This window comes from Bubalus bubalis, chromosome 5 (assembly GCF_019923935.1).
Source record: "Bubalus bubalis isolate 160015118507 breed Murrah chromosome 5, NDDB_SH_1, whole genome shotgun sequence".
NCBI classification, from domain to species: domain Eukaryota; kingdom Metazoa; phylum Chordata; class Mammalia; order Artiodactyla; family Bovidae; genus Bubalus; species Bubalus bubalis.
In genome coordinates, this window is record NC_059161.1 from 109,106,567 (window position 1) to 109,124,664 (window position 18,098).

Sequence of the window (18,098 nt, forward strand, 5' to 3'; positions counted from 1 at the left end):
TGTTCCACTAGTCCATGGAAATTTGTATTGGAGTCTTTGCTCAAAATTATCTCAGTGAAGCCTTCTCTGGTCATCCTATCTAAAATTCCATCACCTCTACCCTCTGACACACTTTTTATCCTCATCCTCAGCTTTATTGACTATGCCAAAGCCTTTGACTGTGTGGATCACAACAAACTGTGGAAAATTCTGAAAGAGATGGGAATACCAGACCACCTGATCTGCCTCTTGAGAAATTTGTATGCAGGTCAGGAAGCAACAGTTAGAACTGGATATGGAACAACAGACTGGTTCCAAATAGGAAAAGGAGTTCATCAAGGCTGTATATTGTCACCCTGTTTATTTAACTTATATGCAGAGTACATCATGAGAAACGCTGGACTGGAAGAAACACAAGCTGGAATCAAGACTGCTGGCAGAAATATCAATAACCTCAGATATGCAGATGACATCACCCTTATGGCAGAAGGTGAAGAGGAACTCAAAAGCCTCTTGATGAAAGTGAAAGTGGAGAGTGAAAAAGTTGGCTTAAAGCTCAACATTCAGAAAACGAAGATCATGGCATCCGGTCCCATCACTTCATGGGAAATAGATGGGGAAACAGTGGAAACAGTATCAGACTATTTTTCTGGGCTCCAAAATCACTGTAGATGGTGACTGCAGCCATGAAATTAAAAGACGCGTACTCCTTGGAAGGAAAGTTATGACCAACTTAGATAGCATATCCAAAAGCAGAGACATTACTTTGCCAACAAAGGTTCGTCTAGTCAAGGCTATGGTTTTTCCTGTGGTCATGTATGGATGTGAGAGTTGGACTGTGAAGAAGGCTGAGCGCCGAAGAATTGATGCTTTTGAACTGTGGTGTTGGAGAAGACTCTTGAGAGTCCCTTGGACTGCAAGGAGATCCAACCAGTCCATTCTGAAGGAGATCAGCCCTGGGATTTCTTTGGAAGGAATGATGCTAAAGCTGAAACTCCAGTACTTTGGCCACCTCACGCTAAGAGTTGACTCACTGGAAAAGACTCTGATGCTGGGAGGGATTGGGGACAAGAGGAGAAGGGGACGACAGAGGATGAGATGGCTGGATGGCATCACTGACTCGATGGACGTGAGTCTGAGTGAATTCCGGGAGTTGGTGATGGACAGGGAGGCCTGGCGTGCTGCGATTCATGGGGTCGCAAAGAGTCAGACACGACTGAGTGACTGATCTGACCTGATCTGATCTCAGCTTTTAATTTACAATGCTCATCACCCAGACACATTTGTTTGCTTATTCATGAGTCTGTTTTGTTATTTCTCATCGTCACTTCCATGAACAAGGGATATTTATCTGTTTTGTTCACTACTATACATTTCCAGTGCCTAAAACAGTAGGTATATAAAAATCTCTCAATTATAAGTTACACAAAAGAATGAATGGGTATCTCACAGGGATAATGAAGTGTCCCTGGGTTATACTAAAGCTTGGAGCAGACAGGGAGACCACTCAGGAGGCTACCATACTTATGCATAAGAACATGTATGAAATAGCACTACTAATGTAAGGAGGTGTACAAAGGATCAGCATGATTTACAAGTGGCTTGAAAGTATTAGTTGCTGAGTCGTGTCCAACTCTTTGGGACCCCATGGACTGTAGGCCGCCAGGTTCCTCTGTCCATGGGACTTTCCAGGCAAGAATACTGGAGTGGGTGCCATTTCCTTCTCCAAGGGATCTTCCCGAAGGGATTGAAGCTTGGTCTCTTGCATTACAGGCAGATTCTTTATGGTCTGAGCTGCTGGCTTAGTTCATTCCTCAAGGAAGCCCTGCCAGGCCCGCCTTCGCCCATCCTTTTCCTGTGCTTCCTTCAATTAGGCCCCTGGCCAGCTCAGTTATGGGCTTCTCTGATGGCTCAGTGGTAAAGAAGCCGCCTGCCAAGGAGGATACCCGGTCCGATCCCCCCTGTCGGGAAGATCACTGGAGAAGAAAATGTCAACCCACTCCAGTACTCTTGCCTAGGGAATCCCACGGACAGAGGAGCCTTGCGGGCTACAGTCCATGAGATCGCAAAAGAGTCAGACACGACTTAGCAACAACACGCTCAGTCAACCAGCTTTTCAGCCCAACGTACTCCTTTTCCTGAAGATGCCGGACGTCCCCGGCGCTGGGATATTCGAGGCACCGCCGGCGGACCCACATTTCTGATGGCCGGTTTCCCAGCCGCCGGGTGGACCCACCCAGGCCGCACCCATTCCACTAGCATTCACAAGTCCCACCCCCTCAGCGAGACGAAGCGGAGGTGACGCACATCTGGAGCGCTAAACTCCGCCCCTCACGCTTTCCCAGTCCCCGGGAGATGACGCAAGCCCGGTAGAGGCGGCTACGAGGCCGCCGAGGGGCGGGGCGGGACAGCGCGGCGCGGCCTTCTCCGAAGCGGCGGTTTACTGGCGGTAGTTACCTTAGTATCCACGTTAGCTTGAGTTGTGGCCAGCTGCGATCGATACTACTAGGCCGGTGCAGTCTCAGCCAGAGTGTGACCCCGAGGCCTGAGAAACAGGATTTTCTCTGGTCCGGGACTCCCCGGCGTTCAGCGCTGTCCCCATAACCGGATACCAATTATTTGAACTTTCGGCTTCAGACCCAGGTTCCCACCCCGCACCCTCCCAGTCCCATCGCCCTCCCGCTGCTACGCTCTTTCCTTCCTTTCCCATGTCGCTGGGCCACCCATGGCACAGTTTCCTTCTCAGTCAGGTTCTTATTTGTCCCACGCTCTCCTCCGTGTTGCTTTTCGAGGGCGATCTTGAAACATTTCCTTCCTTTATAACACTTCTTTTGTATCTTCCCTTTCCCCTTCTTTCCCCCCTTCCTTCCTTCGCCAGAATCTTTGTCAGACTAGGGTCTCCTGCAAGGCTTCACTCATTTTCAGAAGTCTGTGGCACAGGTGTTAGGGAATTGAGTTTTTAAGGCGGTCATTTGAAGATGTTGAGCTTTTCCTCTCTCCTAACCAGGAGTCATAGATGCCAAGAAGTATGGCGCCCCTCAAGAAGCCTCGAAATACCACAAAGTTGCCCCTGGCTTTAAACCCCTTGAAGAGCAAGAACGTGTTGGCAGTGCTGGCTGAGAGGAACCAGGCTATAGTACCCGTCGGGGCCTGGGTGGAGCCTGCCCCGCCAGATAGTTCAGAAGTCCCGGCAGCTGTGAGTGTCAGTTTGATGCCTATGTGGTGGGGTTTCTTCTCCCATCTTTCTTTTTATTAGCCTTCCCTAATTCCTTGTGCTCGGATAAGCAGTCTGGGGTTGCCATTTGTATTCCGTCATAAATAGTTATGTTTTTGCTTTACGGTTATTGAACAAATATGTAGTTGTTAATTAAATTATCATACAAAGATGTTTAGTTGTTTCTAAAATGTGGTACACTCTTAATCTTTGGTGTACACTTGAAAGCCACAATTTGGAACCAGTCATGCACTTCAGGAAAATGTTTGGTAATCTCAAGGTGAGGGCAAAAGAGGGCAGACACACAATGGGAGTTAAGGAAAGAGGCGCCGGTGGCTTCAGTTTGTCTGGTCTTGAGTTAACTTGAGTCACTTGTCCAGACTATCTCCTTTGGAATTGTGTTACCTAATTGTTCATTGATCCTTGTACATTCTACTCTCTGGTACATATGTTCTAGAATAGTTTATGGGACAGATTTCTTGGAACTCATATAATTTTAACTGGAATTTAAATTCACTTGATTTTGAGAATTTAGAGACTGTGAAATAATTTGAGGCACCCCTCAGAATTAGAATTTGGTATCACTGTTAGAAGTAGGGATAGACAGGAGGTATGATGGGTTTATTTAATTTGGAGATTCCTTATGACTTCACTTTCACTTTTCACTTTCATGTATTGGAGAAGGAAATGACAACCCACTCCAGTGTTCTTGCCTGGAGAATCCCAGGGATGGGGCAGCCTGGTGGGCTGCCGTCTCTGGGGCCGCACAGGGTCGTACATGACTGAAGCGACTTAGCAGTATGGAAGAGAAACATAGTTTAGAGAAGAGCAATACAGTATAGGACATAAGTGTTGGAGTCAGAGAACGTTCTAGCTTTGCTACTTGTCAGCTGTAGGATCTTTGGCTGCTACTAAAAATGAATGTTTCTGAGCCCGTTTCCTCATCTGTCATGTAAGAGATAAGAAAACCTAGTATTGGAGCTAGTTTTGAGGATTCAGTGATGTGAGTTAAAGTGTTTATGCTAATAGATCTGTAATCATGGTGACTACTGTTATTTTCATTCTTTGCTATTCAGAGCACTTAGAGGAAGCGAACAATGATCAAGGACTCAAATGTAATAAAATGTTCCAGATTGTTTTGGAATTAAGCATTATATAAATACTGAGTACCTTTGTATTCTAGGCTCCATTACAGTAGGGGAAACAAAGGAGAATGAAAATCATTTCCTATCCTCAAAGCATTCATAAGCTAATAGGGAGTTAAGAATCATTGTACTCAATGTAAGAATGAGAGGTGGTGGGTGGTGGCGGTGGTGTAGTCGCTAAGTCATGTCTGACTCTTGGGACCCCATGGACTGTAGCCTGCTAGGCTCCTCTGTCCATGGGATTCTCCAGGCAAGAATGTTGGAGTGGGTAGCCACTCCCTTCTTCAGGGAATCTTCCCAATCCAGGAATTGAACCCAGGTCTCCTGCATTGTAGGCGGATTCTTTACCATCTGAGCCACCAGGGAAATTGAGCAATCTGGTATATGTGGACCATTTTACTGACTTTAGAAACGGAAACATAAGATAGGTTTGAACTGGTTCATTGAGAATGAAGAAACTTTTAGTTCTCAGTACATGAAAAATTAAGATTTGATTTTTGTGCTCACAGATTCTAAGTTTTAGTTTGTGATTTGGTTTAAGTTCTTGGTATTCACTTGAGCTTCCCTGGTGACTCAGATGGTAAAGAATCTGCCTGCAATGCAGGAGACCTGGGTTCAGTCCCTGGTTTGGGAAGATCCCCTGGAGGAGGGCATGGCAGCCCACTCCAGTGTTCTTACCTGGATAATCCCCATGGACAAAGGACCCTGGTGGGCTATAGTCCATGGGGTTGCAAAGACTCAGACATGACATAGCGACTAAGCACAGCACAGCTATGTCTAGATTATCAGCTCTGAACTACTGTGACTTCTTTATTGTACAGGGAATTTGGGATTATAGAACTGAATTATTTTTTTGGGACTGTATCCTGACCACTTTGTGTTTACAGTAGGCAAAACTAGTGGGACAGTAAATTTATTTTCTATCTTTCATCTTTAAAGACTTCAGCATATATAATTGAAGAAGAACTGAAGGAGCAGCTAAGAAAGAAGCAAGAAGCTCTGAAGCGTTTTCAGAGACAAGTCAGAAGCCGAGTAAATCAGCAAATTAGGCTGAGAAAAAAGCAACAACTTCAGCTGTCTTATGAAGCTGTAAGTTCAAAAGTGAGCCTGAGTAAAGATTGGATGGGACATGTGTTTGTTATGGGAAATGCTATTAGGCAATAACAGCATCACCTTTTTTGAGCCCAGGCTTTGTATAATCTGATTACCTAGTGAGGGCAGTAGATTTGTAGGCAGAGAACCTGTTGTTTCTGTTTTCCTGTGTTGTTCTGACTACCTCTTTTGCTTTCACCAAATAGTAATAAATAATGTCAGAGTTTGGGCTGGGGTTTGAATTCTGGCTTTGCTCCCTACTAGCTACGTGACCTTCGGAGAAGGCAATGGCAACCCACTCCGGTACTCTTGCCTGGAAAATCCCATGGATGGAGGAGCCTGGTGGGCTGCAGTCCATGAGGTTGCTGGGAGTTGGACACGACTGAGCGACTTGACTTTCACTTTTCACTTTCATGCATTGGAGAAGGAAATGGCAACCCACCCCAGTGTTCTTGCCTGGAGAATCCCAGGGACGGGGGAGCCTGGTGGGCTGCTGTCTATGGGGTCACACAGAGTCGGATAGGACTGAAGCGACTTAGCAGCTGCAGCAGCTATGTGACCTTGGGCCAAGTGCTTAAATTCTCTCAGCATGGTTTCTTTATCTGTGAAGTGGGGATATAATACTTGTCCCACAGTGTTGTTTTGAGAATTAGATAATGTAGATTATTAGCACCCAGTAGGTACCTGGTAAATGTGAGTTTCTTTGCCAACTAAAATTTCCCATCCCTCTCACCAACCCCGGTTTTAAGACTTTTGGGCTGCTTGAGGATATTAGTTGATTATACTGGGCTGGGGGGAATCATTCTCAGTAGAGAATCTCATTCTTTCTTCTTTCGTGTAGGCAGAGAAAGAAGGCTCTATAGCCATGTACTCTTCAGATCCAGCACACTTAACTCCTAAAAGAACCAGCGTTTTTCCAAGCAATTTGAATGCTGCTATTGGAAGGGCCAGATTGCCTCCTCCCCAGATGCTTGAGGGTGGAATAGAAGACCGAGAGAATCAGAGTGAACTGTTCCAACAACAAGCCCAGGCTGTAAGTACATATTCATTTTATTTATGTCTCTGGTTTTTTTCTTTTTTTTAGATATATGACATACCTGGCCTATGATGTAGAGATTAGGTGTCACATCAACTTGGATTTTTATCACGTCCCCCCCTTTTTTTACCTTTGTAAAGTGAAGATTAATGGGATGATGTTTATTTTTAATATATATTTAAAGTTATATAAGAGTCCTTTGGACAGCAAGAGGATCAAATCAGACAATCCTAAATGAAATCAACCCTGAATATTCAGTGGAAGGACTGATGCTGAAGCTGAAGCTCCACTACTTTGGCCACCTGATGTGAAGAGCCAACTCATTGGAAAAGACCCTGATGGTTGGGAAAGGTTGAGGGCAGGAAGAGAAGGGGGAGATAGAGGATGAGATGGTTGGATAGCATCACCGAGTCAATGGACATGAGTTTCAGCAGACTCCAGGAGATTGTGAAGGACAGGGAAGCCTGCGTGCTATAGTCCGTGGGATTGCAAAGAGTTGGACATGACTTAGTGACTGAACAACAGCAACAACAATTTATATTTATTGATTGGACACTTATGATACCAAAGTATTCGAGTTCAAAACTTAGGAAAAAAAGCTTTAAGTCAAAGAATGTAGATTTTCCAATTATACTTAAGTTGTTATGGGTAAGTGACTCTCAGTTTATAGCATATGGACAAAAGTGATTCCTAACCTCTATTCCACAAAGGTTCAGTACATATATGGGAATTTCAATGACTGTTTTTGTTTCTTTTTTCTGTCCCTCAGTCTGATTATCACAATAAATTGATCTATAAGTCAAGTAATAATAAGTGAACTCTAAATTGACATACTCACACATTTTTAATATAATTTTTCACTGATTGACTTTGTATACCTAATATTTAAAAATTAACCACCATGAGTAGCTCCATCCACTCAAGTCACTCGATGCCATCTAATCAGCACCCCCACCCTGCTTACTGTACCTTGGCTTTTGTTCAGTTGGTCACGTTCTTCACCTTGGTTGTGGGAATAATCTTTCATCTTATCATTTTATTTTATTTCATTTTATTTAGTTCTACAAGTTTATTGCTACCAACTCATCTCCCTCCACCCTCCTCATGCGTATGTGCTCAGTCATGTAACCCCATAGACTGCAGCCCGCCAGACTCCTGTCCATGGACTTTTCCAGGCAAGAATACTGGAGTGGGTTGGCATTTCCTTCTCCTATCTTATCCTTTTAAAATGTAATCCAAAGGGTTAGTAAGAGGAGAAAAAAAATGTGGAAAGTTATGATTATGTGAAAATAAAAGTTGTGTGATGCTAATATGCTTGGTCATAAATATAAAGCAAATCTTTTTGTGCTGTTAGGATAAATAGAGAAAGCTTTATAAGTACATGTGTGTTGAAATACTTTTTAAAAAGATTTTTTTCTCTTTCCCAGACTATGACTTTTTGTTGTTATTGTTTGGCTTGTAGTGATCATTTTTTATTTTCTTTTAAATATTATGAACAATTTACCAAGCCAGTATTTATTGAGCCAGACACTGCATAAAGTACAAAGGATAAAACATTGACCAAGACAGACACAGCCCTTGCTTTCATGGTGCTGGTAGCTATAAATCTCATTGTAGTGAGGCGTGTACTTCATCTGTATAATACTTAAATAGGACCCATCAGTCCACAGATATTTGAATATACTGTGTTTGTTAGGCACTGTGGGGATACTAATGATATGTGAAATAGGACCTTTCATGGGTTTACATTTCCAAGTAGAGGTACAAAGCTGCTGCTGCTAAGTCGCTTCAGTCGTGTCTGACTCTGTGCGACCCTATAGATAGCAGCCCACCAGGCTCCCCATCCCTGGGATTCTCCAGGCAATAACACTGGAGTGGGTTGCCATTTCCTTCTCCAATGCATGAAAGTGAAAAGTGAAAGTGAAGTCGCTCAGTCGTGTCTGACTCTTAGCGAACCCATGGACTGCAGCCCACCAGGCTCCTCCGTCCATGCAATTTTCCAGGCAAGAGTACTGGAGTGGGGTGCCATTGCCTTCTCCGAGATTCAAAGCTAACAGACTCCTAATCTGTTGGTTAATAATATGGAAATTTGCTGCATTTGGTGATAAATCTGTGCAGTGGAAGTTCAAAAATGTTTTAATTCTAAAGAAATAGTTAGGGAAGAATTCTTGGAGGAGGTGGAATTGAGCTGTATATTTTGAACTGGTAAACTGAGTTGAATTGGTAAATTAAAAAGAATTTTAAGATAGGAACAGTAAAAAGTCTAGAATATTAAAGTTTTTATACCCTGTTTTTTTTTTTTTTCTTTTTGGGCTGGGCCTTGGGGCTTGTGGGATCTTCTTGTTCCCTGACCAGGGATCAAATCCATGCTGTTTGCTGTAGAAGCAAGGAGTCCTAACCATTAGACCACCAGGGAAGTCCCAACCCTGTTTTTTTCTTTAAAGAAGGTGAGCTATTGAGGAATATTCAGTGACTTAAACTACTCTAAGCCTATAAACTTGTGCTTATGCAATCTGTGACAATAGAAGCTCAATTTTTTTTTTTTTTTTTAAATCTTACTGTTTCTGTTGCACTTTCTATCCACTAGATGTCACTGAGAACTAGACAGTGAGACAGTGTCCAAAGCACTAACTCCTTTGGGACAGTTCCAGGCAAACTGGGACAGCTGGTCACCCTGTCTCTACATGTGTTCACTCTTTTTACTTACTTTTCTACTACTAACTGGTATTCTCATCATCACAGCTCCAAAACTTTGGCATACTTAAAACTCCTTTAGCCTCTTTGTATGCATGTTCATTTTACATAAATTATGTAAAATGAACATTTAACAAATAGGGGGATTTGTAAGCCCACAAACTTAGTGGCTTAAAATGACAAAAACTTTTTCTCTCACAGTTGTGGAGACCAGAAGTCCAAAATCAGTTTCACTGAGCCAAAATCAAGGTGTCTGCAAGGATATGCTCCTTCCACAGATTCTAGGGAAAATTTGTTCTTTGACTCTTCAAGCTTTTGGTGTCTGCTGGCATTCCTTTGCTTTTGGCCACATCAAACCAGTCTTTGGCTCCATCTTCATATCATCTTTTCTGTATGTCTAGTTTTCCTCTATCTGTTTTATAAAAACCACTTGTGATGGCTTTTAGTGTTGGTCTAGATAATCCACGATTATCTCGTCTCAAGATCCTCAACTTAATCACATGTGCAAAGGCCCTTTTTCCTTATAAAGTAACAATTACAAGTCTAAGGAATTAAGACCTGATACCTTTGTGTGCGTGCTAAGTTGCTTCAGTTGTGTCCAACTCTTTGGGACACCATGGACTATAGCCTGCCAGGCTCCTCTGTCTGTGGTATTCTCCAGGCAAAAATACTGGGTGGGTTGCCACACTCTTCTCCAGGGGGTCTTCCTGATTGCGGAATCAAACCCACATCTCTTGTACATCCTGCATTAGCAGATGGGTTCTTTTACCATTGATGCCACTTGGGAAGCCCCTTGATATCTTTGGGTGACTGTTACTCAGCATACTACATCCTAATAGCAGGTCATTGAAAGGGCTTTTGGGTTGATTTAATGACAGAGAAACTGAATGTTAGATATAGTCCAATTGCTGGACCAGCTGAAATATCCTGCTTAAGGGACTAAAATCAGTCTGCGATTCTAATAGAGGTTGGACTTGATGGAAAATGAAGACTACGTAACTCTTATTTTAAATCTGTCACACCAAGTATTTTGCATCCTTGGTCCCATTACACAGGGCAGTGATGTCTGCCATACCTGACAATGAGTTAAAGCAGGCATGTTCATGGCTCTGTATTTTTTTGTAACTTCAACTGCAAATATACTGTGTCTTTTTGCATTGTAATTAACTCTATCTTGGGGAGTTGGTGATGGACAGGGAGGCCTGGCGTGCTGCAATTCACGGGGTCGCAAAGAGTTGGACACGACTGAGCGACTGAACTGGACTGACCCCTTTAGCTACTCTACTAACTAAATTTAGCTACTCTATGGTGAAGTCGCTCAGTCGTGTCCGACTCTTTGCAACCCCATGGACTGTAGCCCACCAGGCTTCTTAGTCCATGGAATTTTCCAGGCAAGAGTACTGGAGTGGGTTGCCATTTCCTTCTCCAGGGGATCTTCCCAACCCAGGGATTGAACCTAGGTCTCCCACACTGCAGGCAGATGCTTTACCATCTGAGCCACCAAGGAAGCCCAGCTACTCTACTCTAACTAAATTTAAAAGTCCTCCTTTTAATAGAATAAAGTATAATGTTTCAAGCTGGTTTCTCTGGCTAGAGGTATAGACCTTCTTAGAAGCAAGGTCAAAACAGAGGTAATATGCTGTAAGGAAACTGGATTGGTAACAAGAGAGAATTTTCATCTCTAGTCACTATTAGTAAATACCATAAAATATTTGTTATTTATATCTGTAAACCGTAATCATTATTTCCCTTTAAGGAAGAAATGATGTCATTAAACTTTCACTGGATGGGTTGAAATTGGTCCTGGCTTTGCCATAATTTCACTGAATTGTATAAGGATACACTTTCCTGGATTTTCCTTAAAGGAACATTCTGTGCAAATATGTGAAATATAAAATAGGCAGTGCTTCTCTGAAAAAGAAATCAAAGTAGGTACTTACTGAAATTGCTAGGTAGAAATACGGAATAAACACAAAATTAACATTTGATATTAATATTTATTACTAATTGTTGTCTAGAGTACTTGAAACAAATTGGTTCTGTTGAGATGTTTGAGTTTGTGTTCTAAATTAATGTAGGAAGGCTTCCTGGAAGAAGAGACATTTGAGAAAAGACAAGTAAGTACAGTCTTCAAATGTTACAAGTGAAAAAGGAGCCCGTGTAAATAAGAAAAAACAATTTTAGGGAAGTAGGAGTGATAAAAGTGATCAGGCATGCAAGGACCAGCTGAAGAAATAACTCTTTATTAAGAAGATAGATAAAAGGTAAAGAATATCTGCTGAAGCATTTCCAAATTCAGATCTTTAGGTTCTAATATTTTTGTGTACTTACTTAATATAAAGCATACATTATTAAAAAATGATTTGAGTAACAGCACTTAAATCAAGTTATGAAATGCAGTCTCTTAGAATAATAAAACCATGTTGTAAAAGCTTATCAGCACATCAGAAAGTCTTCTTTGCAGGTAATCCTCTGGTCTCAGGTCTGGCATTTTTTAATAATAGGGGCCTGTTTTCCTGTTGGAACACTTAGTGAATCTGGTATTAAGACTTTAGCCTGTTTTTGTTTTCTTTTTTTCCCTTTTCCTTGGCAGCTTAGTCAAAGCATGAAACAAGCACGTCACCGGCTGGCATCATTTAAAACTGTGAATCAGAAAGATGCACCGGAGTTTCCAGATGATAGAAAGAAAAGCTTTCCCACCCAGGAGGTAACCTAAGTTCTCATGAGTTGTTTCTAAAAATACAGGTAAAAAATAGGATAAAGATTAATTTATACCTCAGCATTATTTAGAACTGAAAAATAATTGGAAATGACCTTAATTTTCCAATAGTAGGGAGTGGTCTACAAACATAATATATCCATATATAGCTGTTATCAAAAATATCATGCTTTCAAAGGATATTTGAAGCCTTGGGAAAGTGTTTGTGATATAAAGGTAAGTGGAAAAAGTAGGATATAAATTAGATATAGTATAAGCTCAATTTAAAAAATTCACCCAATAAGTATTTATGGACTATATGTAGTTGCCAGGCATTGTTCTAGAAGCAGAACTTAACAGCAATGAAAAGATCCCTCAAGGAGCTCCTGTGCTAGTAGGGAAGCATATTCTTAAACAAGCACATAAATACAGAATATTATTTCCAATGATAAGTGTAAGGCAAAATATTGAGATGGGGAGAGAACGCTATATGCATAGACAAAGACCTGAAAAGAAATGAACCAAGAGGTTCATGCTGATGATTTCTGGGTAGTGTTATTACAAGTGATTTTTTTTTATTTTTTTTTAATCATAGAAATTTTCCATAATGTATATATTTTAAATTTTAATCAGGAAGGAAGAGGTCAATGGCATTTTTTTAAAAAAAGGAAATTCTCTTGGTTTTTTGGATTTTTTTTTTTTTTTTCACCATACCAAACAGCAAGAGGAACTTCCCTGACCAGGAATTGAACCTGTGCCTTCTGCAGGAGAAGCATGGAGTGTTAACCACTAGACCACCAGGGAAGTCCAGAAAGAAATTTTTTGTTTCAAAATATAGAATAACTTTCTGGACGTCCTGGTATATATTTTTCCTGGTATATATTTTACCATAGTGAAAATAAAGACTGTGATTTCAGTGAGAAAAGCTATAGAATAAAGTTAGATCGAATTGGAACCTAAATATTAAGTTAGAGTTAAAAGAATATTTAAAGCCATGCTTATAAAATCACATTGTTTTGGTGTCTCCTTATTTCCACATTCATAAATTTGGATCCTAAACCCGTATATTTCCCTGTGTTTACTTAATTTTGGAAGTTTTGATAGGCAGCATCGATAAAATGGTTTATTAATCAGTCTTTTTTTACTCTCTTTTGGTACCTTTATCAGCTGTCTCTTGTTTAGTTCTCTCTCAGTTTTCCTACCTAATTGGTATTTTTTTTTTTTTTTTACATTTTCCTAGATTACATATATGTTTATATTTTATTTTTGTATTTTTTCCTTGAGTATCTCAGTGCAACCAGCAACCATCAAAGACATGCCTCTATGTTTGTAGTTAGTAGAATACTTCCTCTGTAGTGATAATTAAGAAACTTATAGTTAAATATGGACTTCCCTGTAGCTCAGATAGTAAAGAATGTGCCTGTAATGCAAGAGACCTGGGTTTGATCACTGGGTCAGGAAGATCCCTGGAGAAGGAAAGTGGCAATCCACTGCAGTATTCTTGCCTGGAGAATCCTGTGGACAGAGGAGCCTGGTGGGCTACAGTTCATGTGGTCACAAACAGCTGGACACGGCTAAGTGACTGGCACACATGGTGAAATGTGAAAAGCAAGTAGGCATGGGTGTGCCGAATATGGCGTTCCATCTTGGATGCATTAAGTGTGCTTACCTCTAGGATTGCATTGTTGTGACTCAAGACACAGTTTCGTTTGTAACTAAATTCTTGACTTGGTTTCTTGACAATTTTCATACCTCTTCCACAGATTCGGCAGTACTGTAGTTTTGGTCCATAAGACTGACTTCCTGGTACTGCTAAAAGGAGATGGTTGGACCCAGTTTATTTAAACCAGAAAAAGAAGGATGACCAGATCCTAGAGACTGATACTTTATAACCTTTCAATTGGTGTCTTTCCAAAAAGAGTACTGTTCCTAGGTCTGACTGAAATAATTATCCAGTAGAAGGGAGGAGGTTAAGTCTTATATAACATCCTTGTATAAACCAGTTTTATACGTCAAAGGTGCCATTTAAGTGTAGTTCATTATGATAATGATGAACTCTGGTCTAGCTGCTTGCTTTCAAATAATGAATGTGCTATTTCAGATAAAGTACCACAAACAAATCTATGCCATATAATTGACAGCGAAATTTTTCTTATCGAGTATGTAGTCTTTGCTTTAAATCTGAACAGTTCTACCCACTCAGTTGTGAGCAGGAGGAATCTGCTGGTCAGAAAGGAGAACAGCCTATAACCCAGTTGAGCTCTGGTTTCATTTGCTTGTTAGACTTATTTTTACTGACATTAGAATCTGTCTGGTTGTTACCGTTGTTCTAGATTTAGAGATACACGTAGAAGATAGGTTTGTTTGCCCACTGTTAGATCACCAAGACAAAATTATAAGCATTCTAAAGTTGTTACTGGCTAGGATAGGGCAAATTGCAAAGAAAGTTAAAGTATTCTACTATCTTATTTCACTCCTTACGTTTGTTATGTAAATGATTTGTTAGTATACTTGAAATAGAACTCTCTATTCTGTATTAGATTACCATAAACTGGTAAGATTGTATCAGATATTTCACAAAAACTCAACTTAGTGTTATGAGCATATTGCTTTCTCTAGACCATTTGTATTTGTATTAATTTTTCTTTTTTGCAGAAAGCAGTTTGTAGGAAGCCATCATTTACCAGAATAAATATAGGCGTAAGAGGAGAACTGCCCTTGGAGGTCCATCAAGGTCTTTTAACTCCTGCAGATTACCAGAAATTTATGGATGATCAGGTAGGTAAATATAAAGAGTAGAGGGGAAAAAAGATGCCCTGTTATAACTAACCATACAAGATGGAATTAAGTACTGGGATTATAATATCCAATAATTTTTTTCTAATGGTTTTATTGAGCTATAATTCCCATACCACACAGTCTACCTAAAGTGTACTCTTCAGTGGTTTTTGGTATATTCACAGGATTGTGCAACCATCATGTGAAGTCGCTCAGTCATGTCTGACTCTTTGCAATCCCATGGACTGTAACCTAACAGGCTTCTCTGTCCATGGGATTTTACAGGCAAGAATACTGGAGTGGGGTGCCATGTGCAGCCATCACCACAATCTAATTTAGAAGATTCTCATTATCCCTAAAAGAAACACTGAACCCATTAACTGTCACTCTCTAGTCCCTTCCTGTTTCTCTCCCCAGTACTAAACAACCACTAAGCTACTTTCTGTCTCTGTAGATTTGCTTATTCTGGGCATTTCATGTAAATGTGTGTGTCATATGAATGGAATAGTATAAAATGGGGCTTTTGTGACTGACTTCTTTTACTTTGCTTAATGTATTCAGAGTTTATCCACCTTGTAGCATGTATCAGTACATCAGTATATTACACTTGGTATATCCATTCATCAGTTAATAGACATTTGGATTTTTTCCACTTAGCTTTTATGCATAATTGTGCTGTAAGCAGTTACATGTATTTGTGTGAACATTCGTTTCTCTAGTTATGGAATTTCTGGGTCACATGGTAACTCTTTGCCTAATATTTTGAGGAACTGTCAAGCTGTTTTCCATTAGCAATATATGAGGTTTCCAGTTTCTCCACATCCTCTTCAATCGTTGTTGTTGCCCATCTTTTTATAGCCTCCTAAGTAGGTTTGGAGTGGCATTTCACCATACTTTTAATTTGTATTTTCCTGATGACTAATGATCTTGAGTATCTTTTCATGTGCTTATTGCCTGTTTGTTTATCTCTCTTGAAGAAAAATCTGTGTTCAGATGCAGTACCATTTTTAAGTTGGATTGTCTTTTTATTATCAAGTTGTAAGAATTCTTTGGGCTTCCCTGTGGCTCGGCAATAAGGGATCCACCTGCAATGCAGGAGACACAGCTTTGATCTCTGAGTTGGGAAGATCCCCTGGAGAAGGAAATGGCAACCCACTCCAGTATTCTTGCCTGGGAAATCCCATGGACAGAGGAGCCTGGCGGGCTACAGTCCAGGGGGTTGCAAAAAGAGTCGGACTCTATTTAGTGAATAAACAATAACAAGAATTCTTTATATATTCTGAATGCAAATCCCTGAAGTTACATGATTTGCAAGTATTTTCTCCCATTCTCTGGGTTGTTGTTTCATTTTTTTGTGTGTATGTGTGCGAGAAGCCTCTTTATTGGGGTCCCTTCCTTTATTGGTGTAAGAACAAAAGTTCCAAATTAACCATGTCACTGCTTTATTCTCATAATAGATTTTAATCCAATTCTTTTGAAATTTTAGACTCATTTGTAAATATATCTTTCTATATTAAAACTACTCCTCAACTCACAAAGACCCCACTTACCTTTGATTTCTATGGACACATTTTCAATTACTCATTTTATCCACTATACAAAAAAATCCCACCATTTTGTAAGTAGTTTAAAGGCCCTCAAACAACTCGCCACCAATTCATCAAAAGAAAATTACCAAAATACAAATCTTTTTAAAACAATAAAAAATTTATGTTTCTAAAACCATATTTACAAGACTGACATTCCATCAACATAACAATGAAATTGCATCAACATTGCCATCAATGTAAATATTCATTTCACTTTTTTAATGCTATCATTTTTTAGCACAAAATTTTTAGTTTTGGTGTCTAATTTATCTGTTTTTCTTTTGCTGCTTGTGCTATGGTGTAGGATCTATTAAACCATTGCTTAATTCTACGTGTTCTAAGAATTTTATAATTTTAGCTCTTATAATCCATTTGGAGTTTTTTTTATATATAGTGTGAGGAAGAATTCTAGCTTAATTCTTTTACATGCATTCTTGTTTCTACCTGTAATAGATACATTTGTTTGTTTTTCCATTTTTGTTTGTATGTTCTTTAGGAACCTGAGGAATCTTCATCTGTTACGATAGATAAGAAAGGGAAAAAGCATTTGTCTTGGGGGGACCAGGAGGCTCTCTTTCCTGAAGACAAATATATACCTTTCACCAGAGTTCAGGTAAAGCAGAGGGAAGGGAGATGGTATAATAGAAATGAAAGTAATTATGATTTGAACTTGAGCTGTTGGTATTCTTGTGCCTGGTTTGGGATTGTAGATTCAGGTTCTGTTGAGCAAAGACTGTAATTTTGCATTTTATCTTAGTAATTTGTTTGACTACCATATCCTTTTAAGATTATTTTAGGAATCTCACAGAAAACCTGAGTGTTACTGCTACTTGGCATTCTATATTCAATGTTCCTGTTCACTTTTAGAAAGTACAGTTCAAAACCCCACTATTTGATGTGATAGAAGAGGAAGAAGTAAAGCAGTTACATCAGGACGTTTTGCCAGAAGCCCAGGATTATCTTCCAGAAGCTCAGGGGGATTTGACAAGTGTCCTCGATGTTGAGTGGGAAGCCCAGCGCTGTGAGCTGAGACGCAGTACCCAGCATATTGACCTGGAAGGCCACACTGTTGAGCCCAAAGCCCAGGCCATTAAGACAAAAACTAAGAGTGGTATGCTGAAAGACCAGACTGTTGGACTAGAAGATGGGGATATTGCCTTGGAAGTGCAAGATTTTCCACTCCAAAATCAGACTTTTCTACCCACAGATCAGCACATTCTCCCCAAAGACCAGAATATTCAACCCAAATGTCAGGACCAGGATTTTCTACCCAGCAATCAGGTAAAATAAAATGGAAAGAAGATACAACAAAAAGAAATAAGCATGTTAAGGCTTATAGTGGGATTTGCAAGAACTATTGCAGCTGATTTAGAGAGTCATAGTTGGGGAAGAAATAACTTGCCTGATTGATTTCTCACATGTCCAGCATTCTTATTAAGTGTTAAAATTCTTAGCAGCAGCATATTACCCCTGTCTGGACAATTTACTTTTTAAAAAAACTTTCTTCGTTAGGTGAAGTATTTCTCGCAGCTATTGTCTGTTTTGAGAGCTGAAAGATGGGAAAAAAGAGTAGACCGCAAGTGTCCAACAGTATTTTTAACCCAGGTCCCAAGGCCAGCCCTCCAGCAGAGATTGATTAGACTAAGAGGAAAAGAAAGGGATCAACAGGAAGTAAATTACTTAGGGCTGTGGCTAGGCTTATGTGGCATAGAGTATAGTGTATTAACTTATTCTCTTAAGATGATGGCCTCAGTTAACTTCTGAATTCTCACTGCAACCTAAAGTATTATTGATTACCTTGTGTTTCTTAACTGAACAACTGCTATTTATATTTGTTCTTTTTTAGAAAGCAGATTTGAAGCCAGCAGTCTCA

The 18,098-nt window shown here is 40.2% G+C and overlaps 2 protein-coding genes across 28 annotated transcripts in view; one reads left to right on the forward strand and one right to left on the reverse strand.

Moving 5' to 3' along the window:
- Positions 1-2,571, reverse strand: part of HEPACAM (hepatic and glial cell adhesion molecule) — a 38,139-nt gene extending 35,568 nt beyond the window's left edge. For all 4 annotated transcript variants that reach the window (XM_025286358.2, XM_025286357.2, XM_025286356.2 and 1 more), the window contains exon 1: positions 2,437-2,571. The gene's annotated coding sequence lies outside the window, so the exon portion shown is untranslated. The remainder of the gene's footprint in view (positions 1-2,436) is intronic.
- The window catches only part of CCDC15 (coiled-coil domain containing 15), a 50,993-nt gene continuing 35,175 nt past the window's right edge, over positions 2,281-18,098 (forward strand). For 19 of the 24 annotated variants that reach the window (XM_025286342.3, XM_025286348.3, XM_025286338.3 and 16 more), the window contains exons 1-8: positions 2,481-2,622; positions 2,987-3,175; positions 5,278-5,427; positions 6,272-6,463; positions 11,754-11,867; positions 14,514-14,636; positions 16,722-16,838; positions 17,093-17,506. In XM_025286342.3, coding sequence (XP_025142127.2) covers positions 2,996-3,175; positions 5,278-5,427; positions 6,272-6,463; positions 11,754-11,867; positions 14,514-14,636; positions 16,722-16,838; positions 17,093-17,506 — 1,290 coding nt within the window. In that variant the 5' untranslated portion in view covers positions 2,481-2,622; positions 2,987-2,995. Of the gene's footprint in view, positions 2,429-2,480; positions 2,623-2,986; positions 3,176-5,277; positions 5,428-6,271; positions 6,464-11,753; positions 11,868-14,513; positions 14,637-16,721; positions 16,839-17,092; positions 17,507-18,098 lie in introns of those variants that run through there. The other 5 variants (XM_025286340.3, XM_025286354.3, XM_044943532.2 and 2 more) reach the window with 5 other exon arrangements.